Raw genomic sequence first — 26,281 nt, forward strand, 5'->3', positions numbered from 1 at the left:
ACTATGAATGAATCTATATATTAATTTATGTAAATATTTGTTTTTTATGAATTAATTATTTATGTATTAGTTATTTCACATTTTATCCTGCATAAAAACAATACTATAGATTTTCTCACAATTTTATATTAATTATGTAAATTTTTAAAATTGCAAATCAAATACCATATTAGTTTAAGATATGAACAATTTACATCTTAATTAGCTACTAAATATAACATTTAATATCTACATAACTTATATCTGAACTAGCTACCAAACGATCCCTTTGTGTTTGTGTGAAAGAGAGTGACTTTGCCATGTGTCATCTAAATGAGTTATCCAATATGACCCGACCCAATCTAATTCGATAAACACCCTTTTGATTTGCGTAGAACTGAGTGTATCTCAACCACATAACATTTAAAGTCGACCCGACCCGACCCGACCCGACCCGACCCGACCCGACCCGACCCGACCCGACAACCGATATATTTATCTCTAGGCTCTATGGTGCGTGCGTGAGAGGAAGAGAGATTTAATACGATTAAAATTGACTTTTCTCTGTTCCCAGGATGGAACTTAGAAGTTTGGAATTTCATTTTTGTTTGTTTGTTTCCTTTTTTTTTTTTTTTTTTAATAAGCTCTGAAATTCACGTAAATTAAAAAAATAAAAAAAATGATTTTTTATTTTCAAGAAAAATTTATAACTATGATGGTATAGAGGCTGTAAAGAGAGGAGGAGGAAAATTGAAATAGAATAGAAAGGAAGAAAAATTAGTTCTTCTTTTTCACGTTTCTTCTTCTCTTATAATAAAGATCAGATTTTTATTCATTTTTCTGTATCAAGATTACATTTTTCTTGATTCCCACAATCTGTTTCCCTGTTTCTGAAACACCCTTTTCATAATCTTGTTAGTAGAGGGTGGGTGGGTGGGTTGGGTGGGTAGGGAGAGATGGGGGGCTGTGTTTCAAGACCAGATGGTTGTGCTGGAGGTAGATTAGGTGGTTCAAGGAGAAAGAGTAGGAAGAGAAGAAAAGCTGTAAAGAAAAGGGTGTCTTCTCATGTATCAGATCGATCAGCAGCTGATAAAGTTGATAAGTCTTTCCCTTTGGATCGTTCTTTCAACAATTCCACTTTTAATGGTACTTTCTTGTTTTATTTTCTTGTTTGTGTGTACATTTTTTGGGAATTTGTTAGTTTTCTTGTTCATTGTAATTGTGATTGTTGAAAGTTGCTTTCTTTGTTGAAGAAAATTGGAATCGAGAAGAAAGTCGAGTTTTTGATATAGTAACTAGTAGTTGAGTCATGAGTGAGCTTTGTGATTATTGAAAGTTACTTTCTTTGTTGAAGAAATTTGGATTCATGAAGAAAGTTAGCTTTTGATATAACAACGGTTAGTTGAGTGAGCATTTGAGAAAAGTTCAACGTAGTTGTGATTATTGAAAGTTACTTTCTTTGTTGAAGTAAATTGGAATCGAGAAGAAAGTCGAGTTTTTTGATATAATAGTTGTTAGTTGAGTGAGTATTTGAGAAATCTAACACATAATTGAATTTTTGATCTGTTAATGTTGGTGGAGTGTGAAATTAATCTGTGTTTTTGGAGTTTGATTTCTTGACTTGGTTTGGTTAAGTTGTATTGAAGGTTGGAGATATGGAGGTTGGTGGGGTGCATTTTTCTTTGGAGGTTTGGTTGGATGCTTTTTGAAGGAAAAAAAATTGAACTTTTCTTTGGAGTAGCTCATTTTTTGTTGTTGTTACTGTTTCTTTATGAGTTGATATACTTTCTTCACTGCCGTTTTCACTCGAGTCGAGGGTCCTCTGAAAGTAGTCTTTCTACCTTCATGAGGTAGGGATAAGGTTTGCGTAAACTCTACCCTTCCTAGACTTCCCCCACTTGTGGGATTACACTGGGTATGTTGTTGTAATTTCTAATTTTGCTAAATAGGAGAGGGTGGAGTGGTTTGGGATTAGGGAGAGCCTAAAGAAGTGGTTGAGCTGAAGAGAGTGTGATATTATGTTTTAATGGCGTATAAGTAGCAGGTAATGCCTGACGCCATTATAGAGAAGGAGGAGGAAGAGGCAAATGAAAAGGAACTGTTTTGACAGTTTTTTTTTCTATGCTATGCACCCATACAAATCAATTTAAGTGTATAGTTGGTACTCTAAATTGCAATGTACATTATATATTGCTGTATATAACAACTGGAGAGATGAGGAGGTATGCCAAATTGTTGAGAAAGGCATAAGATTTTCTTCTTTGGATGAGATATAGTTATAACTCTCATTTACCTTTGGTATCTTAATTAGCATGCACGTGAATGGTGCTGACCGTAACGTTTTTCTTCAACAATTTGTTTCTTGAATTAAGTGAATTGGGATAATTACTCCATTAGGAATTTTGAATAGCTTATTCTAGGTTCAGTAGTGTAGTCTTCTGGATCGAGTTTACTTTATGGCATGCCTACTGCCAAACACGGTTATTTTCTGTCTTTTTGGAAATTATATATGATAAATCCTACTCCCTCAAATCCTCCAACAATTTCCCTTCGCTTGGCAACTCAGTTTCTTATTCTGTCTTAAACCATAACATTGTTACAGAATTGAGTTTACAAAACTTGGCTCCCTAAGAACTTTTATTTTTAAGTCTCTCTCTTATTTTAGGTCGAGTATCTAAATTAAACACAATTGTGTGAGTATAACACGAGGAATCGAATAATAACATATTCTTTGTGTCAAAAGAGACACTATGTGATTAATGGAAGTTATAAATATACTGAGTTTATCTGTGTGCTTGGCGGTAATTGTACCAGTTGAAGTCCCAAACAAAGACACATGTTGTTTTCTTATGATAAAAATTGATGGTTCCTTTTATCTATTTAATACAATGCTAAATTACTGGAAGTTGCTAATATCCTTGCAATGTTTCCACTTATCCTAAAATCCGCAGTGTTCCTTTGAAACTGGAACTAAGCAGGTGTCTTTTAGATCATGATTGATATCATCTATATCATATCTTCATTTTCCTTCCAATCATTCCTGGGAGGGATGTTTTGCATAGTTTAGCTTCATGTTACTTCTGTCTGTCCAACCTAAAGCTGAATAGTCTATCGCGGATAAACCATTGGAACTAGCCTTTCCTAACATTTTGTGCTATTGCATAATGAAATAACAGGAAGTACTGAAGAAGCGTGGTTTGATTCTTCTGCAAGATTTGAATCTGATGGCAGTGATGAAGATTTCCAGAGTGTTGCTGATGGTATGTCTTTCTCATTTCAGTTTATACGTTCTAACTGCAGTTGGGAAATTGTCATGCTGTGAATTTAAGAATAGAAATGTAATCACACTATTCTGCAGATGTGCTTTCTCTCAATGGCTCTGATTGTGGGCGGACTAGTGTGGCTTCAGCAACAGATGTCCACCATGGGGATGTTGATGTCAATGCCCACCACAGGTTATCCTCTGACCTGCAGAGGCAAGGAGAATTATCAACAAGCAATCCTGCTTGTAGCTCTGACAGTGGTTCAGCTAAAACGTCTATCAACCCAAGCAGTATGTTGCATCCAAAAGATGCAGACTCAAAAATGAGACTTGATGGACCTCACAGTGAGGTACAGCCTGTGTTCCTTGATGAAATCTCTTCCTCTGCTAATGGAAGCAGTAGAAGGGAGGATGGCATGTTGGATAACTGTGGAATTCTTTCAAACAACTGTTTGCCCTGTCTTGCATCCACGGTTGCACCAGTTGAGAAGAGACAATCTCTTAGCGCTAGTTCTCCAAGTGCAAAGAAGAAAGCTGCCATAAAACTTCCTTTCAAATGGAAAGAAGAAAATCCTATTGCTGCTTTACGTAAGTTTCTATGTCTACCCTTTTCCCCTTACAATCTAAGCCCACCCTTTTGGTCTAGATGCTTCAGTGCAATGTTTCTGCATGTGCATCCCTGAGTGATTGAGTTTTCATATCTTTGTCTAATAGTCAATGCCATAAGTGGCTGGGGTTTCACATGTATTTCTAATAATTGTTAGTGCACTTTCTGGAATTAGTTTTTTGATAAGGTAAGATTTATTGAAGACAGTAATACTGTGACTACCTTTTGTCAATTGCACGAATGAATCAACTGGCATATGCTTCATCAACAATGTGCAAGAATGAAGAAATTTCATGAATTGCTTTTTTGACCCTAGCCTATTGCAGGATTTAATATTGTTGTGGTGATTTTATTTTTTCTTCCAATGAGAACTTGTTATATTCAACTATTGCCATCTTACCGCCAAAACTTTGTCCCATCTGATGCCAACAAGAAATATTATTTGGAAATTAAGTTATCTTCAGCTCTCTTAGAAATATTACTTGCAGACAAACATGGACAATGTTTGAGCTGTTTATTCTTCTTTCCAAGGAATAACTGAAGTAGGTTATTGAGGATTAATAAGCAAAAGTGCTCCAAAATTTGTGTGAAAGTGTAGTTAGTGAAGTATGAGGCAATGACAAAAATGTTGGGTATAGAAAACCTGTTCTGATGCTGCTGTTAAGAGATTTTATGTTGTGTGTATTTCTGTTGGGTTTAATGCTCCTTCCCTTTCTGAAAGATTGAAGACCAAATGTTATCTAGAATCCAGATGATCTCAAAGCTGTGTACTTTGTGCCGAGAGTAGATGAGTCTGAACTGCTACAGGTGGATGAATACCTTAACACATGGCCTTTGATGTAAAGTTAAAAGATGATCATAGGCTAGTACAATGTTACACATGTATGCAACATTCTGTTTTATCAACACCCCTTATAAGTAATAAGATATCAGACTTAGCATTGAAACATTGCAATAACAAGGATTTCACGGGGCAGCGCGGATGTGGGATATTTCAGGGATGTCATTTGTTAATGCAAAATCCAAATAGAGGATATTTGGTGCAGTTGATGTGAGAGATGATACAGTTACTCCTCTATTGACTTGGGGAACATTGTTTGTGAGCTTTTCATGTTAGTAATCTGCTTTTGGGGGTGTAAATTATTGAGTTATTTTCTAAAGAGTGTACAATTTTCGTTGATCTTGCGCTATTCACTAACTAGCAAAATCAGGAAGAGAAAAAAAATGAGGAATGGAGTTACTATGATCAAGAGTAAGTGGATAACATTTGCATCATAAGTCAATGTCGAGCATGAGAAGTTGCACTCTAGATTTTGATTTGTAGATGGGAGGTGTACACACCAACTGCTAAACAGATCAGGGAATTGAGGCAAAACAAACTGACTCTTATCCTTTTCTGTGGTACAGTTTCATCTAAAGCCCTGCTTCAAAGACCAATAGCTGGTTCCCAAGTACCAGTTTGCAGGTTGGAGAAGAAAATGGCTGATAGTTGGTCCCATATTGAACCAGGCACTTTCAGGGTTCGAGGAGAAAACTACTTCAGGTAAAGTGTTTCCCTCTCTTAGCACTCACATGCACACAGATACATGCAAAAATATATAAAGATGTGTCTAATCATGTAAAACCTTAGAGCATCTATATGATAATCATCAACATGCATATGTATATGTGCCAGCTGCCACTGCACTAGTTCATGTGTTGTATAAGGTATTTCATTGCACACATATTGTTTTGTGCAGGGATAAAAAGAAGGTGTTTGCTCCAAATTATGCAGCATATTATCCTTTTGGAGTTGATGTATTTTTAAGCCAGAGAAAAATATTTCATATTGCCCGACTTGTGGAACTTCCTTTCATTGAACAATCTGGAACACTTCCTCCCATCCTTGTTGTGAATGTTCAGGTATGATTGGTTTTTGAAATCATAGTAATGAGTATTTATGTCGTCTTTTTCTTGATCTAACTTTCATAAAAGCTTTCAAGGTCCTGAAAGTTGTAAAGTTATCTGCCTTGTTCATTTTAAGTCTGTCTGTGCAACTTTTCAGTTAAAGATGGGTAATGTCTCCATGCTATAGATGCAATTCATTTTTATTTCAAAGTCTAAAGTATTCTGCTGCATCATTTTACATCGTATGAAAGGGTGTCGAATTTTAGTAATTCTGGTCCCCTCATGGAGCAGTTTGAGTAATGAATGTAGTGTAACCACTAATCCTACTTTATTCATGGCAGTGTCCTAAACTCCTAATCATACAAAGTTTCATTTTTTAAGTAGTCATTTAATTCATGTATCTTTAGCCATTTCATAGCACTCTTAACCTTGCCTTTTCTTTTAGTTTTTCTATTTCCCAAAGTGCTCCCATTAACAATCAATCGACCTTTTGGATGTCATGTCTGCTGTTGAAATTAAATGTACCCATGTAGACATCACTGGTTACTTCGTTAATGTGTATTCCCGGGATTAGCCACTTAACACTATCTTAATTTTCTATAATCTCAGCATTAGCTACTTTATACTTAATTATTCCCTCATGTTGTGGAACTGTTTTTCTTCTGCAGATCCCGTTATATCCTACCGCAATTTTTCAAGGTGAAACTGATGGTGAAGGGATGAGTTTTGTTTTGTATTTTAAGCTTTCAGAAAGTTACGCCAAGGAACTTCCTCCTCATTTTCAAGAGAGTATCAAGGTATGTTTGAGCGTTCATATTTTCTCATATTTATTCTTTTTCTTTTTCCGTGTATGATTGGTTTCAAAGTCACTCTCTTGCAGTGTTGGTTTCTTCATATGATACTATCATCTTTTCCCATTTCATTTGCAGTTCTATCTACTTTTGCTTATACATCCTTTGAAGTGTTGAGTCATATTCACTACGTCTTTTGTAGCTTTCTATCATGATTCATGTCTTCCATATTTCATAAGTGGCCATCATATTTACTTGAGTCAGATTTTTTATTTTTTTTGCAAACAATCAAGTTCCTATTTGAACTAATTCTCACTTTTCTTCCCCTTGTCTTATCTTGGACAGAGGCTGATTGATGATGAAGTGGAAAAAGTAAAGGCTTTTCCTGTTGAACATACTGCACCCTTTAGGGAACGATTGAAGATATTAGGTCGTGTAGCAAATATGGAGGAGCTCCCATTAAGTGCAGCAGAGAGGAAGCTTATGCATGCCTACAATGAAAAGCCTGTTCTTTCACGTCCTCAACACGAGTTTTACAAGGTAAATTTTTGCAAACTTTGGTTCTTTTTAAATTGGAGTAGGATTTGGCTACACATCATGTTCTACTCAAATTTGTTAAATGTCCCTGTCATTCCCTTTTAACATTTAGATTTTGGGAAAAGGAAAACATGCTGTTTTGAACTGGGAAACATCCTCAAATTATCTGGTGTGTCCAGTAGTAAATTAAGACTGTTCCACAGTGACTAGGATAATAAAGCAGTTTACATATCAACAAAGATTACTGAATGAACTAAAAGTTGTTTCTAGAATGACTGATGAAACATGGACCATCTATTCGTTGCAAATCGTGTTAGGCACTCTTTAACTCGATAAAATATAATTTCTTTGCATGACTTAATCTCGAATTTTTAACTTCTCATCTGAAAGTACTAGTTTTTTCATGTGGACTGAGATTGTTTTCTTGCATTATGTTCCTTTAGACCATACAAGTAGCATGGTTTATAGGTTTTACTTTGCATTTGTTACGGTTACGGAAGCATAAGATATCTTCACTTAAATTTTTCCATCTGAAATTTATGAAAAATTGTTTCAGTTAGCATACATCTAGACTGTTGCCCGTTTTCTGGATTAAGAAAGAAATATATGACTAGGTGTTGAACATCTTTTGATTCTTACTTCGGCTGTTAATGATCTTTTTGCAGGGAGAGAATTACTTTGAGATTGACATAGATATGCATAGATTCAGTTACATCTCTAGGAAGGGTTTTGAAACATTCCTAGATAGACTAAAGCTCTGTTGCTTGGATGTTGGGCTAACAATTCAGGCAAGTATCTGTCTCTAATGTTCCATTATTTTTTCTTTTCTCCCAGATTCTCTTTCGGCCTAGGAAATCATTTTTTCCATCTAGGTAACGTCTTTTACCACTTTCCAAACAGGGAAACAAAGTTGAAGAATTGCCGGAGCAGGTTTTATGTTGTGTACGGTTAAATGAAATTGACTATGCGAATTATCAGCAACTGGGATTGGAATAGAGAGCCCTTTGAATTAGCTGCACAGACATTGCAAATAAAGAAGTAACTTAGAGAAGTTCAGTTCTCCCTCGCTTTTGGTGCCTACCTCTCTCTGTCTCATTCTATCCCCGATATCAAAATCTTCAATATTCGGGCAGATTATGAGTGTAGGATGATTCTCACATTCAGATCACCATACAGATCCTCCTTGGACTTGCCTGTTTGGGGCCAACTCCTATGTCACCTAGCCTTTTATGACATGAGTTCTGGACAAGTCAATAGCTTACATAAGCTATATACGTGTATGAATTCATGGACAACATTGAGATATCAGTTAATGGAATCGATTCTAATTCATTCTTTTTGTTTGCTAATGAAGCAATCTGTTCAATTACTTTTCAGCAACATGAATTTTAGTGCTTGTGTTCTTGCATACTAATGTGTGCGCTGAGGGGAAGGTTTTAATTTGCAATGGAAATGTGTTTGGATTATCGCCATAATTATATATACTTATACTGTTTGTGTAAAATTTGTTTCTTGCATCCCTACCCCACAAAGATGGGGGCAAAGTTTGCGTATATCCTACCCTCTCCAGACCTTACTTGTTCACTCGAGGGATTACATTGGGTATGTTGTTGTATATCTGGTTATTTATCATGAATTATACGTTACTTGCTATATGTATGTAGTGATTAGGTAGCAAAGAGTTGCATTAACAGTTGAAGAGAAGAATTGCATTAACAGTTTGATCCTCTATATTGAATTGTTTCTAGAAAATTATGTGAAGAGCAACTAAAGCTCAAGATTTACAGGGAAGAAGGGGTTTCCCGCATAAACCTCTGTTTCCAGAGAATGAGCTCTGCGGAAAATCAAGAAATGGCTTCCCATAAGGTATTTTTCCTTCAAGAAGATTATCTGAAAGGTTCAATTCTTTCAGTTTATTCAGCTTCAAAAACTCCTCAGGGATTCTGCCATTGAATTGATTTTTGTGCAGCATCAGTCTCTCCAGAACGGTCACGTTGGCCAGTGATGTTGGCAGGTTAGCTCCTAATCCATTGTAACTGAGATCCAAAGTCTCTAGTGTTTTCAATGTTCCTATAGAGGTTGGTAATCTACCTTTGAGAAAGTTATGCGATAAATTTAAGTGTTGGATGTATTCTTGTCCTCCCATGCCAATCTGCTCGACACCAGTTGAGAAATTGTTATCAGACAGATCAAGATATGTCAATGATCCCTCTGCAAACCTGCTCTTTATCTGGAAAACTGCATTCACACTGCCTTCTAGCTTGTTTGAGTGAAGGTCTAACACTCCCAGAATGTCGAGATTTGTGACAGTTGAAGGAATCTCAGACACAAACTTGTTCTTCGAAATGTTTAAAGAATAAAGCTGAGAGAAGCTGCCAATCCAAGCTGGTATCCTTCCTGAAAGATGGTTAGCTGACAAGTCTAGTTCCAGTAATGACTTGGGTATGTAATCCGGAATTTCACCATGAATTTCACATCCTGCCAAGTAAATTTGCGATAGTGATGGCAACTGCATGAGCCACTTGGGAATGGTTGACATATTCAAACGGTTGAATGAAAGATCCAGCGATTGAAGATTTGAAAGGGAAGAAATTTCACGAGGCAACGGTCCTTCAATCATGTTATGAGATATACTCAGGTAAAGAAGCTCAGAAATCCCGCCTATTGATCTTGGCAACTGACCAGATAATTGGTTGTAACTGAGATACAACATTTCCAATAACTTCAAATCACCTATACTCGAAGGAATAGAGCCCTTTAGCTGATTGTTTGCAAGTGAAACTCTCTGAAGGGATGTCAAGTAGCCAATAGATGAAGGTATCGTTCCACTAAGCCGATTGTTCTGCAGTCTTACAAAGCTCAGAGAAGACAATTTCCCAGGTTTTGAAGGCAACGGTATGTCCCCCTCGAGCTGATTGGAGTCCAGGTAAAGAACTGACATAAACTTTAGTCTAGAAATAGAACGAGGGATTATCCCCGTTAATGAGTTATTAGACAAATCAACCTCTTTCAATTCTTGCAAATTACCAATGTTTTCTGGTATATCCCCTGTCAAGACATTCTCTTGAAGACACAAACTTTCTAATTTTTTCAACTTTGTTATAGACTCAGGAATTACACCAGAAAGTTTATTAGAATGTACATCCATTCTTCTTAGATTCTTGACACCTCCTATACACGAGGGAATAAAACCCGAAAAACCATTTTCTTGGAGATACAATTCTTCCAGTTTAGACAACATACAAATGCTTTCTGGTAATGCACCAGTAAACCTGTTTCTAACAAAGTTGAGTTTTCTGAGATTTGGTAGATGTAAACCAATCAATGAGGGGATTTTCCCCGTTATACCAAGGAGATCACCTATATCGATAACTTCAAGATAGTTGATGAGTGTGATTGAAGGTGACAATTCCCCTTCCATAGCAGATTGAATTGGTGCATCATCTGAAGTATAGAGACCTGGTAGACTTATACTTACAACTCTTTTAGTTACATTACTACAAAAAATACCTTCCCATTTACAACAATCGTGGCCAATCCATTTACTTAGTCTACTAGAAGTGTCTGAATGAATTCCAGACTTGAAATCTTGAAGACCTATTAAATCATTTGGATGACAAGATTTACTTTTACAAATAGTTGTGAGAGTTAGCAATACAAGAAAACAAAGAAGTTGAGAAGCCATTTGGGAGATTTTTGTGAAATGAAATGATTTGGTTTCTCTCTTTACAGATTGTAATATGCTGAAAAGCATGTTATTTGTATTAATTATTTATTTGCATTTGTTAAAAAAAAAGTTAGAGATAGAGTTAAAAATATTAAAGAAATGAAGACAAAACAAATCTAGACTTTATTAAAGATTACTCTTTTCGTCCATCTTTACTTGTCCATGTTTGATTTTATACACCTCATCAAGTTACAATAAATAAAGGGGCCATTAGCGGTAAGTCATCTAAATATTAAAAAGTGAATAGTATTTAATAGCACGAGTAAAATAAATATAAAATGATAAATTATTTTTTGATTTTTCAGTTTGAATAAAGAATTTTTAATATATTGAACGATTAAAGATGGAGGGAATACTATTGGCAGTTTGCACATAGAGTTTTTTTCCTTCTCCCAATAATTTTTTAGGATAACTAAACTAATCCTCTGCTTTTGCCAGCAATGTTGACAGATGACCAAAGCCTTTGGTTCCTCAAAAACGCCAAAGCACTATTTTGTCCTAGGAAGATGCTTGTTTTGTCATTTTTTATTCTCAATTTAACTTATACTTTCTCCGTTTCAAAATAAGTATCGAGCTTATTTTTTTTTAATTTTTTCTGACACCTATGATTAGGGGTGTGCAAAAACCGATTTAACCAATAAATCGAACCGAAAAAACACTATTGGTTTATTGATATTGGGTTATTGGGCTAACGGTTTTTAAACGGTTTTGCAAAATTTTTTATTGGGTTATTGGTTCGGTTTTCGGTTTTATAATTTTTGTTAATGGTTAAACCGATAACCCAATAAGACTATACTAAATTTACTAGTCTTATTGTTAATGGTTAAACGATTGTTACTTTCACACTTTTTGTTAATGGTTAAACGATTGTTACTTTCACACTTTTTCCTTTGAATGTGTATAGTGTCTAAACTTGCAAGAAAAATGATTGTTACTTTTATGATTATTACTTTCATGCCAAATGTTGGAAAAATCATATGGTTTATTTGAAAATTTTCTTATCGTGTATATAATATATATGAGTATTTTCTTATTGGTTAAACCGAAAACCGAACCGTTAAGTACCATAAACCGATTAATCAAAAACCGATAAGAAATATGTTATTGGTTTGGTTATCGATTTGAAGTATTTACAAACCAAAAACCGATAAACCGAACCAATAACACCTAAAACCGAACCGAACCGACCGATGCGCACCCCTACTTATGATAGAGATTGAAGGTGTTTGGCATCTAAAAGGAATTGTGATTTTAGATTTTTGGAAAATTCCTTTTCATAATATCCTTATTCTCCTTTAATTCAGAGCTATAGTAACTTTAGCTCCTCATGGTATACTTATGAGGTAAGAAAAACGAGCGGTTTATGGTTTAGTAGTTATCATTTCCTTTGCTCTACTATTCATGAGCATTCAAGGAATAAAATATTATCAAACACCCTTCACTGTTTTGGATAGTATGATCCACAATGTGAAAGGTAACTAATTTGTCGGATTTAGAAAATTTTAGGCCAACTAAATGTTAATTCTTGAAGACAAGAAAACTTTAAGGGTAGACAATTACTTGTACTTGAAATCTCATGTGGGAGAGTTTAGAGCCTGTTAAGTCAATAATATGAGATGGAGGAAGTATTATTTTTCTTAATTCTTAATATGCATTAAATATGATAAAAACGACATTTTATTTGGGATGGAAAGAATATACATTATTTTATAGTATCAATATAACTTATACAAATTAGTAAATTACATAATGTAACTTATTTTAATGATTAGATGTACGTCGTCATGTGTTTGGAAACTATCATAAGCAAAAATTTAATTCTCCTATTTTAATAAAGAAAGATAGAAGGGTGGTCATTTTATATAATTATGTGTCATTAATTGAGATTCACAATTATAAATTATATTATTGTTATCTGTAATTATTTTTAGGTTTAATTATATACAACTAGGCATTATCTCACATCTAAAGACAACATTTTGACAACTTTGAAGTGGTCATACTCGTAAAAAAATTATTTGTATTGGGCCAATAAAAGTATATATCTTTATCTTTACATTTGTGAACACTTAATTATAGTCAAATTATATGTATTTTTATTTGTTAATTCTTATGTTTTATTTATATATAATTAATAACTTGAAATATTATTATATATTATATGCTGCCCAAAATGCATATATATACACCTATATATATATATCTTCACCTCCTTTTAAAGTTATACATAATTCTAATTAGAATATTACAAAAATACCCCAATACAATACCTTAAATTACGATCACAATTTATGTTAAGCAAGTTTTCAATTATCACAAAATTTCAAGTTTCCAAAATGTGAATAAAACATATTGTAGTAATTAAGTAATGGTGTATTGACATGCGACTCTTGGTTAGTATTTTGGGGCATTACAAAGTTGACCTCTCTAGAGACTAGAATGTTAAGTCAAATGGATTACTTTGCCAAAGTCGGTAAAGAAATCGACCTCCAACTTGAAAAAATAAATGAAAATACGATATTGGGTATTTTGTTTGGATCGATATATTTTCAAAAAAAATATGAAAATACGATAAGTATGAATGCGTATGTCAAGCGGCTTCAGACAATAGTAAACTAAAACTATCATAGGGGATGCATTCATCCAAGCAGTATGCACCGCAAATATTTTGTTGCTCTGATTAGACAAATATTACTTTTATTTTTGGTTACTTTCTTTGCACACTGCGTCAAATAACAAATAAAATGAGTTTGTTTCTTTGGTATGTTTGTGTTTTTCCCTATGTTTAGTTGAATGTGGAAAGGAGGAGGGAGCATCAGTTTTCTCATGAACTTCATTCCAAAATACATCTGAAAAATGTTATCTGTTTCTCTATTTAAATGTATCAGCTTCATTGTGAATGAGCTATCAAATTTTGTTATATAGAGTTTCTTTACACTTTGTTGCTTAATACTAGCTTGAAGCATGCTTAAACCTCGAAAATATGTGTTGTGCAGGTTCGATGATTCGTGTCACTTAATGCACATGCTAGTGCTCATGAAGTCTATGTTAAAGAAGAAGTCAACACTAATCAATAAATATAGTTCTCAAAGTCATATATTAATTGCTAAATGCATTTTAGTACATATGAATAAGATTGTCATTTTTCTTTTTTATGAGTTATGAATGAAATTAGAAATTTAATAGATGAAAAAACTTGTAACCAATTAAATTAGAAGCTTAAAATTGTAATTTTTTTTATATTTGAACGTGATAAAGAAAGGATTTTACTTCATGGATTTCTGTAATGACTCGAAAAGTCATTTTTAGAATTTTTTATAAAATTACCGTTTTACCCATCTCGGTAGTTGCCTTGAGTCACTTTTGATCAGTTTGTGAAGTTGATTGGGAATTTTGAACTATTTATTTAATTACGGTTATTTAGTTAATGAATATTTATTAAATAATTAATTCTTATTAGTTGATGATTAATGAGCCAAGTATTTTAAGTTAAAACCCTATACCAATTAGCCCATACAAATTAACTTAACTGAGGATTGATGTTCTGAGTCAAAACTCACAATCAGCCGTAGCATCTCTGTAAAAACTCGATGGAATCACAACCTTAATTCTTAATATTTTATGGATACACAGATAGTCGGTTATTGTTAATTTATGGTAACGTGGAGTTGAGGGGAAAAAGGGTCAGATTTTGACGAAATCTGTGAATGGCATATATATTTTTTTTCGCTATTTGTGACTTCAGTAAAGGCATAAGCTTTTAATACTCATATTGGATAATTATGACAATAATTGATATATGATTAATTAATCATTAGAAATTAGAAGGATTATATTGGTTGGAAGTTTTGGGGGAACAAGATTTGGAGGTTGGCATTAATTTCAATTCATTCTTTCCGTAGTGAATAATAAATTGAAATTGGAAAATGCTTAATTTATACTTTGGATGGATAGGTTATTAGTTTGGGTGCAGGTATTAAGAGAATTGGCATGGTTGCCGCCACTGGTTAGTTGGCTTCCTTTTTAATTAATAGTATTATATTTATGATATTGGAAAAGAATTGGAACTTAACCCTAAGCTTGAAACTTAGGAACTTGATTATAGATTTAGGTGATCTTTTGGGTCTAGGCTAAACCTATAGTAATATGGGTGTTGTTAGTTTTAGAATCTTATTGTGAATATGTACTTGAATAGATTGCATTGATTTAGAAGCTCAACAAAAAGGGAAGGCACAATTTCGGAGTGATTGTTCGATTATTTGAGGCAAGTGAATTTCTAAACCCTTGTTAAGTGTATGTAATACATGTATTTCCTTGTGGTATGTGTTGGGGACAGAGGTGGATCTAGGATTTAGAGTCACTGGGTGCCAAGCAGAAGCGGACCCACATGATTTGATAGGGGTGCATGTGCATCCGTTAACTTAAAAAAATTCATGTGTATATATGTATATCTATCGTGAGAAACTAACATAAAGTAGGATATAATCAACAGTGCACCCATAAGAAGCGTAGGAGTGCCCTTGTTTAGTTGGTACAAGCCTGAGGAACCACTCGCGAGAATACGGTTCAAATCTAGCTAGAGTCTTATTTCATTATTTTTATTTTAAGTTTAGCTTAGATATCACATTTGAGTCATTAGTTACCAATCAAATACTACATTATTCGTTAATTGTAGTAAAAGTTTCGTTAATTACCTAAATTAAGATAGTATGGTGCATCGAAATCTTCCAATTTTGGATTCGTCTCTAATGGCCAGTAGACTCATCGATTAAATCAATTTTACATTCAGATAGAATTATTCGTCTTGTGGCTGGATGGGAGAGCGGGATTGGGCGATGAACGGAAGGCTGAAGCGTTAATTAATGACAACTTTTTGTTGTTCAAAAGTTTAAAGGAAAAGTCAGGGTTTCAACGGTGAAGAGATTTTATTTTTTTTTCATATTTAATCATATAAAGAAAAGTCAAAGGGTTGAATTAAATTAGTTAAAAAATAATTATTGATTAATACTTAACAATAAGTTAACAAGTAAGAAAAAATCAAAAAACAAAAGAGAATGTGCCTTGTAGTTTAAAAAAGAAACATTGCCTCCAGCTAAAAAGAAAAATTAAAACAAAAAAAGGCTGCCTGCAGTTGAAAAAAATTAAAACAAAAAGCTGCTAGCTGGAATCAATCCCGCGAACTTTGACCCATTAAGTAGATGGTCTACCATTGCCCCATAGAACACTTTTGTTCTCTGGGTGGCACGTTTATTATTTATACATATGTTGTATATAAATACTTATATATAAATAGAGTTTCCGTCGAAGCTTGTGGGTGGCGTGGCACCCCCACGGGCCTTAATAGATCTGCCCCTGGTTGGGGAGTAATGAGACTTGGTGATGGGTTGACTTGTCCATGTTGAGAATGGTTTGAAAGGCTTGTTGAATCATTGTTGATGTTGTATCATGATTGTGTTGTTGTGAATTGTGCAATGTTATGAAAATAGTCATTTTCTCATTATTTGTGTGAACATGTCATTTGAATTGTTCTGAGACATAGTTGTGACAAATGTTATGTGAATTGAGAAAGAATAAGAAATTAAAGAGGATGTATCATTTCGAGGGACGTATCGCGCGCCGCGATGGATACTATATTTCGAGGGACGTATCGCGTGTCGCGATGACTATTATCGAGCATCGTATCGCGCGCCGCGATGGATGCATGGACAAATATGGGTCCCGAATTGAGAGACAGCGGGTGTGTTTCATTAGGTCAGACATGCATCACTATACTTAACATTGCATTCCATTGCATTGCACATGTTTATCATTAGTGAACTTGATATTATGTTTTGCTAATCTTATGAGTGCCTTTCTGTGGAACTTTGATTGATGAATATTGAGCTTGTTGTTGAGAATATGTAATTGTTAGAGTGTTGTTGTCGAGTTGTGTGCTATGTGAATTATGAACTATTAGTTTGGGCTGGCTTTAAGCAGGTTGTAGTTGTGGAGGTTGTAATTGATGAATATTGAGCTTGTTGTTGAGAATATGTGATTGTTAGAGTGTTGTTGTCGAGTTGTGTGCTATGTGAATTATGACCTGTTAGGTTGGGCTGGCTTTAAACAGGTTGTAGTTGTGAAGGTTGTAATTGATGAATATTGAGCTTGTTGTTGAGAATATGTGATTGTTAGAATGTTGTTGTTGAGATATGTGCTTGTAAATTGTGAACTATTAGATTGGGCTGGTTTTATACAGGTTGTAGTTGTGGAGGTTCGGTTGGTGTGTAAGGAGTACCCGTATTCTATCCCCTTAGCTCGTGTTTAGAGGTTTACTTGTTGAGTACCATGTGGTTTGGTACTCACCCCTTACTTCTACAATTTTTGTAGGTTACGAGCCTGGATTTTGTGGTACTTGTCATTCTCTTTTTTTCCGAGGCTTCTAGGAGATTTGTGAGGTAGTTGTTTATCATCTCAGCAAACCTTCCTACTCCTATTTATGATCTTTGTTCTATTCTAGAAAGAAGATCATTTGAGACTGGTGTTTTTCTTTTGAATCAATTGTAATACTTTAGAGGCTTGTACACGTGACAACCAGATTTTGGGGATATTTTTGAGTTGATTAGGAAATTTCCATATTTTATTGTAATGACTGACTTTTAGGCTGACTTATCTTGGTGGGATAAGACGAGTGTCATCACGTCCATTTTTGGGTCGTGACAATTTCACTCAGTTGCAGTTTTCTGTAAGTTAATTTATATGTGTTGACGGTTAACATTTACAACAATTTTTTTCTTGCATTACATATACAAACAACTTGTTCTCTACAAAAGGGTATGGCCAATCAATTGAAACCTTCTTTGTCCTCCCATCAATCAGTCTCTTCAACAACCTATGGCCTTTGATTATTCAGAATGATCATCATCATCACACAACGTATCCACTTATCATATTTCACCTGTCCGTTTACTTCATTCAATCCACAGCAAATCCCAAACACAAACAACACAATATACTATACATGAGAAATCAATCATATATGTTCAATTAGTCGAAGTGTGTGCAAGCCGGCTGAGATACCACGACTATTAAAAATACAAATAATAAATCGCAATGAATACTAATCAGAAGGATCCCATCTATCACCATGTTTTATTAATATCGATAAGAATCCGTCTATTACCGCAAAATAAAGATTTTGGAACCAAAAATATTTTGGAATTAGTCGTGAATGACGACAATCACAGAAAAAAATCGAGGGAGTGAGAAACGTTTGAATCAAAAAAAGAAAATCTGATTTTTGAATTAATTTTAATTGATTGAGTAAAAAAAGGAAAACAAATGGACAAAAAAAAATAGGAGGGAGAGAGAAACGTTTGAAAATAAAATAAAATCTGATTTTTGATTTAATTATAACTAATTGAATAAAAAAAGGAAACCAAATATTCTTATTTTGTTTTGAATCCCCTAACTTTATGGCATTATTAACTATCCTTAATGTTATCCATTTTTTTTTTATGATATTTAAAAAAACTTATTTTAGTATTATTTTAAAAATCTTTTTTAAAAAAAATAAAATGTTACAATCTGAAAGTTTTATTCTATTGCTATAACTTGAAAATATTAATCTAATAAATGTCATTTATAAAATTTTCACAAAAAAAAAAATTAATAACCCAATTTCAATTTTAACGATCATTTCACCCAATTTTGAGTTATCCAAAACCCGATTTTCCTTTTCATTTAGATCCCATGAGTCACTCTGCCCAATTCACAATTTGAAAAAAAATCAACCAACCCATTTTCAGTTGTCAGTATTACCCAACAGCAGCTGTCAACATTTCCAAACGGCTATCCACGTTGCCGTCTTCGTCTTCCCCAAAAATGTCGCCTTCTTCTTTCCCAAAATGTCAAGGATAGCAATGGAGCTTCAGGGCTCCGCCGCACCTCTTTTTCAGCTTTTCTCGAAAACTAACAACAGCTTTAGCCTCCAAATTTATTAAATGGATCAATTTTTCTTGATTCAAAATGAGAAATTTAATTTTACCCTATTTCTCTATCCGTTTTTTCCCCCAATTTCTAAGCCCTAAGAGCAGAGCAATGGAGCTTCAGGGCTCTGCCGTACCTCTTTTTCAGCTTTTCTCGAAAATTAACAGCAGTTTTAACCTCCAAATTCATTAAATGGATCAACTTTTCTTGATTCAAAATGAGAAATTTAATTTTACCCTATTTTTCTATCCGTTTTCCCCCCAATTTCTGAGCCCTAAGAGCAGAGCAATGGAGCTTCAGGGCACTTCCTCACCTCCTTTTCAGCTCTCCTCGAAAATTATCAACAGCTTTAGCTATCTACGTTGCTTGCTTTGGCCTCCAAATCCCTTAAAATCCGCTGGAAGCTGCTAAAAATTGATGAAGGATTGGCTTTTTATGAACCAAAAGGAAAAATGTTGAATTCATAATTCAATTTTGCTCTATTTCTCTATCCGTTTTTCCCCCTTCGAAACACCTCTATATAAACCTTCCTTTGGTGTGGAGATGGAAGACATTAAGAAAAAAAAATAGGTTAGAAATATAAGAGCCCTTAACTTATTCTTTATTGAGCTTCAATATCTTCTATGGATGAGCTGGAGACATATTACTCCCCACCAACTCATCTCCCACATATATCATTCCCTCCCTCTCCCTATCCAGATGAATTCGTTTTGAGACTAAAATGACTAATCAAATGGATTACTTTAACAAAATTGTTAAAGAAGTCGATTTACAACTCGAAAAAAAACATGGAAATAAGATCTTGATTGTATTGTTGAGATGTTCCGTTTCCAAAGAATTAGTCAATCTTAACAATATCAAAATGGGTCTAATAAAAGCACACAAGGACTTGGTAACAGAGGCTACATATTTCATCAGCATTTTTTGTAAATAAAACCACACGACTACTTGCTAACGAATACACCAAAAATGGGTATGCGTGGAAATGTAAATATACTCCATTTTTTTATATATAATTTAATACCTTAAGAGTTGACAGTAATAGGTTGACTTTAAAAAATTATTTTTATCATACTAAGAATATATAGTAGATTTTTGAGAACAAATAAAGTAACTACTCCATGTAAAAAAATAGATAGATTGTTTTTTATTGTCTGAATTAGACCGCTTGTTAGTTTAGTTTAGTTTAGAACTATCAAATTTTTATGGGCTCAATCAAACCACTTGTAAGATTAGTTTAGAACTATTGTATCTAATATTTATGGGGTCAATTAGACGACTTGTAAGATTAGTTTATAACTATTACATCACTTATGAGATTAGTTTAGAACTATTACATCTAATTTTAATGGGCCCACTCAGACGACTTGTTAGATTAGTTTATAACTATTACATCAGTGAAAACGATCCCACGTCGCCTTCTTCTTCCTCTAAATGGTAAGAGCAAAACAATGGAGTTTCAAGCTCCGCCTAACCTCTTTTTCAGCTCTTCTCAAATATTAACCAGCAGCTTCAACCACCTTATTTCAATTTTGCCATATTTCTCTATTTGTTCCCTCAATTAGAAGCCCTAAACCCCTCTATATAAACCTTCATTTGTTTTTTGTTTTGTTTTTTAACCTCACTTTAGTTAAATTTTAACTTAAGTTGGCTAAAATTACAATTCACCTCACTATTTTCTTATTACAATTTTAATTATCCTTTCACCCAATTATGGGTCAACCAAGACCCAATTTCCCTTTTTATTTTTTTTAGCTCCAGCAGCCCACGAGTCACCCGATCCAATTCTCAATTTCAAAAGAAATCAACCCAGCCCTTTTTCAATTTCCAGAAAAACACATCAGTAGAAGCAATCTCAACGTCTCCAAACGGCAAATACGCGTACCCAGCACCCCCACGTCGCCTTCTTCTCCCCCCAAAATGGCAAGAGCATAACAATGGCCTTCAAGCCCTCCACAATATAAATTAATCATCATCGAGTCTCTTCAATCTCAAACAATGTGAAATAATTAGTTTTTATGGAATTGAAAATAAAATCAAAATTTTTTTAGTCATTTTTCTAGTATTTAAAAATAAATATAATTAAGTATATTTTATAAATATTTGAAAATCATCTCAAAAAGATTTTACATTCTTAGTTAAATAGTTCATTAATTTAGTTTAGTTTAAATTATACTTAAAATTCTGAGTTAATTAGTTTGTAATAAAATTAATTATTTTATTTCGTTAAGACTAGAAACTCGTTAATTAATTTATAACAACTCATTTTATTCAAGTTTTAAACCAAATTTGTCAATCAAGTTCAATTTGATTAAATTCTAAATTCCAATCGGCTATAATTGAACTCAAATAGTTATGTCTTAATTTGAAATCTAGCTTTTTTATTTGCAAACTTAACCATTTCCTTTCAATTCTTTCAACTCACCCTTTAGGCCAAATTTTATTCTCCAAACCCAATTCTCTAATGTTCATAAAAGAAGAGAAACGAACGACATCAACAATTCACAACAGTAACGGTGTGAACACGAAAACAATAGTGTCAACATATCTAGCGACCTTAAACAGTGAAAACGACCCCCATGTCGCCTTCTTCTTCCCCAAAATGGCAAGAGCAGAACAATGAAGCTTAGGCTCTGCCTCACCTCTTTTTCAGCTCTCTTCGAATTTAAACTCGTAGACCATTATAATTTGAATAGTCTTCTTTTGATCATTGAACAATCGTATCAAAAAGTTTGAATTCCACATTATTCATCGTTCTGTCTTGTTCATTTTCACAAATTATTGGTAATAATAATAATAATATAGTTAAGAATAGATGTTCTATTAATCTTCAAAAGAAATATTTAATAAATATGTACATAAATAATTTAGATTTAATGAAGGGCATAAATCATTCAACATGCATGGTGTCTGTTTATGGGTCTCACTGAACGATTGAATTTTATATTTTTATTTTTATTTTTCACGGGGTATTCGATATCACTTTCAACATAAATAAACAAATTGAAATAACATTGTAGATATCAAAATTATGTGATACTCTATGAGACAAGTTCAATTTCAGCTAGGGTTCTTGAATGTTATTCTATCTTAAGTCCTAGCTCATTAGTCATTCCTATGTAGAAGGTAATATAACATCTCAAATATTTCACAAATTCTTGAAATATTCATAAAGACGTCAAGATATGATCACCGAACTTTTCTTGACAATAAAAAGGTCCAAAATCATCTACATTCAAGATATACGCTATTAATAATCCTCGTATTACTAAGAAAATTTCAGCCATCGTCGTGATCAAGAAAACTCCAGCCTATTCCCTAACAACTACGGAATGCGAACACCATAATTAATTTAGTTTGATACTTTGATTTAGATTTTTATTTTATTTCACTTATTTGCATCGGAAAAAAATATTTTAAAGATATGAAATTTTGAAAAAAATCGAATTGAACTAATATTTGATGCACATTTTTTTATAATAAAAAATTGAAGAATTAAATTGAAGTTTGATAAAATTGTAACAATTAATCGAACGCTCACCCTAATTACTTATGTCAGTATTCAAATAATAAATAATAAATAATTTCAACTTAATCTTAAGCATTATGTACCATCAAAGTTTTGACTAGAAACATAGTGAATCAAATTAGAGAGTATCCGCTTCTCTCTCCATTATTAAATTAAATAACTATTTGTTCTCTGTTTTGTGCTAATTAATTCTACTAGAGGTTATTTTTAGAGTTCTCTATTGAAGGGTTAATTTGTTTGTAATATCGCCGTTTGTTCTATTTTATGTGATGCACTTTACATAGTCACAAAAATTAAGAACAGAAAAATACAAAATTAAAATTTAATTTAAATCAATCATAAATATTTATGTAATTATAAACCATCTCATTAAGAATATAAAAAAAATGTGCCACCAATCATTGATCTATATACTAAGATAAGCTATATATCTAATGAGTTTACAATACATTAAACATGATTATTTTGCTAAATTTGCTAGTGTATATAATTAAATTATACTTATTATGTTGACGGTCTAAAAGATGTTAAATTGCTAGTATATATAATTAAACACAAAAAATAATATCTTAGTTTTTGTTATTATGAATAGTATCAGTTAATGGCGCACAATTCAAGATTATGTATAAAATCATCACTCTTCTATCATTTCCCATTTAAATAACAGACTTTTATTTACGATAAAATTCAAATTCATGGCATACGTTTAACCATCAAAATTAAATAGGCTACATTATCCTATATGCAATAACAAGTTTAATTTATATTGATAGTATAAAATTAAAAAAAAAAAATTGGTAATGTGTATAACTTAAATTGTGAGTGAATATTGACAAAATAAGTACGCTCACCATCCATCTCAAAATAAGTGTTATCTTAATAAAAAATCACGCCAATAAAAAAATTAATAAATACAATGTGCAGTTTAGTAAGCTATTCTTTCATATTTAATAAATATCCCTTGAAAATTAAATACTATTAAGAACATGGAGTGTAAAAGGATATAGTTGGAGAAACATATTAATTTTTATCTCGAATTCGTAATGAAACACTTATTCTAGAATAAATGAAAATAATAAGTTTTTCTACTAACAAACATATCCTATTTCTCCATATAGAAATGCTACCAACAATTGATCTACTAAGTTAAGCTATATATATCTAATGAGTTAATAACAAATTAAGTATGATTATTTTACTTAACCACATAATTTTCAGATGAATCCCCTCCAATGGGATTGAAACACCATGACCACATGAGATCGTGGAAGAAAGATAGAACCATGACAGAAAGACCGATTACGAGAATTATAAACTCGTAACTATGAATATCATCAGGATCAGGAGTACTTTCGTAATCATCATCGTTCACCATCTCATCTTTATACTTAAAAATATAAGAATACGTAACAATATTACTATTAATATTATTAGGTTTTAGAGTAGCAACTTTTGATGGTGAAGAGAGTAGTAATTTTCTAGAGAGGGTGGTGGAAGGAAAAGTTACTAGTAATAATTTCTAACAAGACAAGAGGGAAATTGTTGTTTCGCCATTAATTATTTTGTTTTTGTTTGCACAATTGTTAATGTATTAATGAAACAATTTACTATTTCACATGTATATATATAATAATAGCTAGAGCTTTACGATGAATTTTTTTTTTACATTTTATTGTAACTTTTTATATTTTCCATGTTTTGTATAACGAAAAACATATATATATGGAAATTTTTATATGTTTGCACGTTTTCTATAACCAAAAACCAAATATGGAAACTTTAGTTTTACCCAAAAGAAAAAAGAAAAAAGTGTATTCCGTTATTGGATTATTATGATGGGCTGATGGCAATGAATTAACAAAAAAAAAAATTACGTATGAAATAGGATTTCTTTTTTTCATCATATTATTATAAAACTCCTTAATTATTAATACTTCTAATATTTTTTATTATTTATTTCCTCTTACCACTATTTTAGAATTCCTAGAGTAGTTCTTTTGTTTTGCCAAAAAATATGAATAATCCAACGTTTTTAATTGATTTACGGCACTTTTTGGTTTCCTTTTTGTAGACTTATTAATTGTATTTTCCCAATTTTGTCCCTAGTAAATAACTGAAAAACATACATTTTTATAATTTTACAAAGGATATAAGAAGATTAAGGCGTAAATAAAAGAAAACGTAGAATAAAGTGTAATGGGAAAAAAATGAAATATATCCGAACTTTGATCGAAATTGCTATAATAATACCGAACTTTGGAAATGACCTTTTACCCCTGCACTATTTAATATTGTATTTTAAAGGCATATATGTGCCCACGTGGACATCATAAATATTGCATCATTATAAATAGTAACGTGTCCACGTGTGCACATATATACTTTTAAAATACACTATTAAATAGTGCAGGGGCTAAAAGGTCCTCCTTAAAGTTTAATATCGTAACAATAATTTCAATCAAAATTAAAATATTTTTCAGACCATTTTCCGAAGTGTAATTATAAATGTGAATATATTAAAAGTGCAAATTGCAAATTAATAAATTAAGGACCATGGGTGTCACCATCATCGACAACATTGAAAACTCCTTTTCATGCTAGTTCACATAAGGGGTCCAACAATATAAAATATTCATTTACATAAGGGAGTTAATATTAGAAATAATAAACACATATTCATATTAATAATACTCTCTCTATCCTAATAATAACTAATACCCGTAAAATTAATATATGTATTATTAATATCTACATAATTTTATCTAGTTATCAAATGATCAAATATCTATCAAAATGTATTGGATAAACATAAGAGGTTGACATGAAGAAGAAGAAGAAAGAATTTCTTATCTTCCTTGAACGCGTGGAATAATTAAAATTTAAAATTTTATAAAAAATATTATAAAAAATATAATTTCATTGATAAAGTAAAATTTTCAATAAATTTAAACTCGTATATCATTATAATTTGAATCATCTTATTTGATCATTGAACAATCTTATCAAAAAGTTTGAATTCACATATTATTCATCATTGTGTCTTTCTTCTTTTTCACAAATTATTGATAACAATAATATAGTTAAGAATAGTCCAAAAAGACAAAAACTTTTTGGTGCTCAAGATTTCAAAATTTCAAAAAGATAAATAGAAATAGGACAAATTTCAACGTACACAAAAGGGGAAGCCAATGCCACAAGTCTGTCTTACCAAACCAAAATTCATGGTCCACAGACCACAAGCTTTCCTTCCAACGGCTTTTTTTCGAAATTTCATAATTCTCTTTTTGAATGTCTTAAGTTTTTTAGTTGGATGTTGGAATAGAATGCGAAAATAACAATTTCAAAACTATAGGCCTCGCTTTCGTAAATTACAATACCATCTTTAATATAGTTTTGTAAAATAGAATTTGAAAAATAAAGTTTACACAAATCTATCTCTATCTTAGAATTGAAAAAGTTATTTTTGACAACCTCACATAAACTCCAACCATGTTACCCAAAAATATTTAAATATAATACTTCATCCGTATCAATTAAAATAACTCTTTATTTTATCATTGATTAACAAAATGATACTCTTCTTTATATTTAGTAGTGTTAAATATTTAACTAAATATTTTCCAGTTTATCCTTAATAAGAACGCTTTATAGTCACAATTATTTATAATTTATTTCAGATTATAAATTTTTAAAGAATCATTTTAAATTTCATATTTAATCAAATACTATCACATTTTCAAGACTTACGTGTGAATTATATTGGATTATTATTATTGATCGAATACCATTCCATAAATTAAGACAAAAAAGTAATATTTAGCCATTACTGTCATTACTCCCAATACTCCTCTGTTCATTTTATTTACCGTTAAAAAATAAGTGTTTTTCTTTAATTTATCTATTTCAGCAAATTAAAAGAGATTTATTACTTTTATTTTAATATTATCTTTATTATTAAAATTTTACATAAATATTTAATAGTCAAACTTAGATTTTC

At 32.3% G+C, this 26,281-nt stretch overlaps 3 protein-coding genes across 6 annotated transcripts in view; 2 read left to right on the forward strand and 1 right to left on the reverse strand.

Moving 5' to 3' along the window:
- Nucleotides 1–26,281, forward strand: part of LOC125830798 (uncharacterized) — a 90,040-nt gene that overhangs the window by 19,187 nt on the left and 44,572 nt on the right. Inside the window, exon 1 of one of the 4 annotated variants that reach the window (XM_049509972.1) lies at nucleotides 15,867–15,871. The exons of the other annotated variants lie outside the window; for them this stretch is intronic. The gene's annotated coding sequence lies outside the window, so the exon portion shown is untranslated. Of the gene's footprint in view, nucleotides 1–15,866; nucleotides 15,872–26,281 lie in introns of those variants that run through there. 4 annotated transcript variants of the gene reach the window in all.
- Nucleotides 717–8,412, forward strand: LOC125830794 (uncharacterized). Its single transcript, XM_049509967.1, has 9 exons — nucleotides 717–1,125; nucleotides 3,156–3,239; nucleotides 3,338–3,829; nucleotides 5,256–5,391; nucleotides 5,588–5,750; nucleotides 6,404–6,532; nucleotides 6,872–7,066; nucleotides 7,729–7,851; nucleotides 7,964–8,412. The coding sequence occupies exons 1-9, from the start codon at nucleotides 936–938 to the stop codon at nucleotides 8,057–8,059; spliced, it is 1,608 nt and encodes a 535-aa protein (XP_049365924.1). The 5' UTR covers nucleotides 717–935; the 3' UTR covers nucleotides 8,060–8,412.
- Nucleotides 8,786–10,748, reverse strand: LOC125830791 (probable leucine-rich repeat receptor-like protein kinase At1g35710). The gene has a single exon (XM_049509965.1). The coding sequence runs from the start codon at nucleotides 10,746–10,748 to the stop codon at nucleotides 8,838–8,840; it is 1,911 nt and encodes a 636-aa protein (XP_049365922.1). The 3' UTR covers nucleotides 8,786–8,837.

Source organism: Solanum verrucosum, unplaced genomic scaffold (genome assembly GCF_900185275.1).
Source record: "Solanum verrucosum unplaced genomic scaffold, falcon-dt-bn FXZP01000154.1, whole genome shotgun sequence".
In the NCBI taxonomy this organism is placed as follows: domain Eukaryota; kingdom Viridiplantae; phylum Streptophyta; class Magnoliopsida; order Solanales; family Solanaceae; genus Solanum; species Solanum verrucosum.

Bases quoted from the DNA above. Each gene is read 5' to 3' on its own strand.
- LOC125830794 (XM_049509967.1), top strand. From the start codon at position 936: ATGGGGGGCTGTGTTTCAAGACCAGATGGTTGTGCTGGAGGTAGATTA. The intron at 3,830-5,255 runs GTAAGTTTCTAT...TCTGTGGTACAG, and splicing joins AAATCCTATTGCTGCTTTAC to TTTCATCTAAAGCCCTGCTT. The intron at 7,852-7,963 runs GCAAGTATCTGT...CTTTCCAAACAG, and splicing joins ATGTTGGGCTAACAATTCAG to GGAAACAAAGTTGAAGAATT.
- LOC125830791 (XM_049509965.1), bottom strand. From the start codon at position 10,748: ATGGCTTCTCAACTTCTTTGTTTTCTTGTATTGCTAACTCTCACAACT.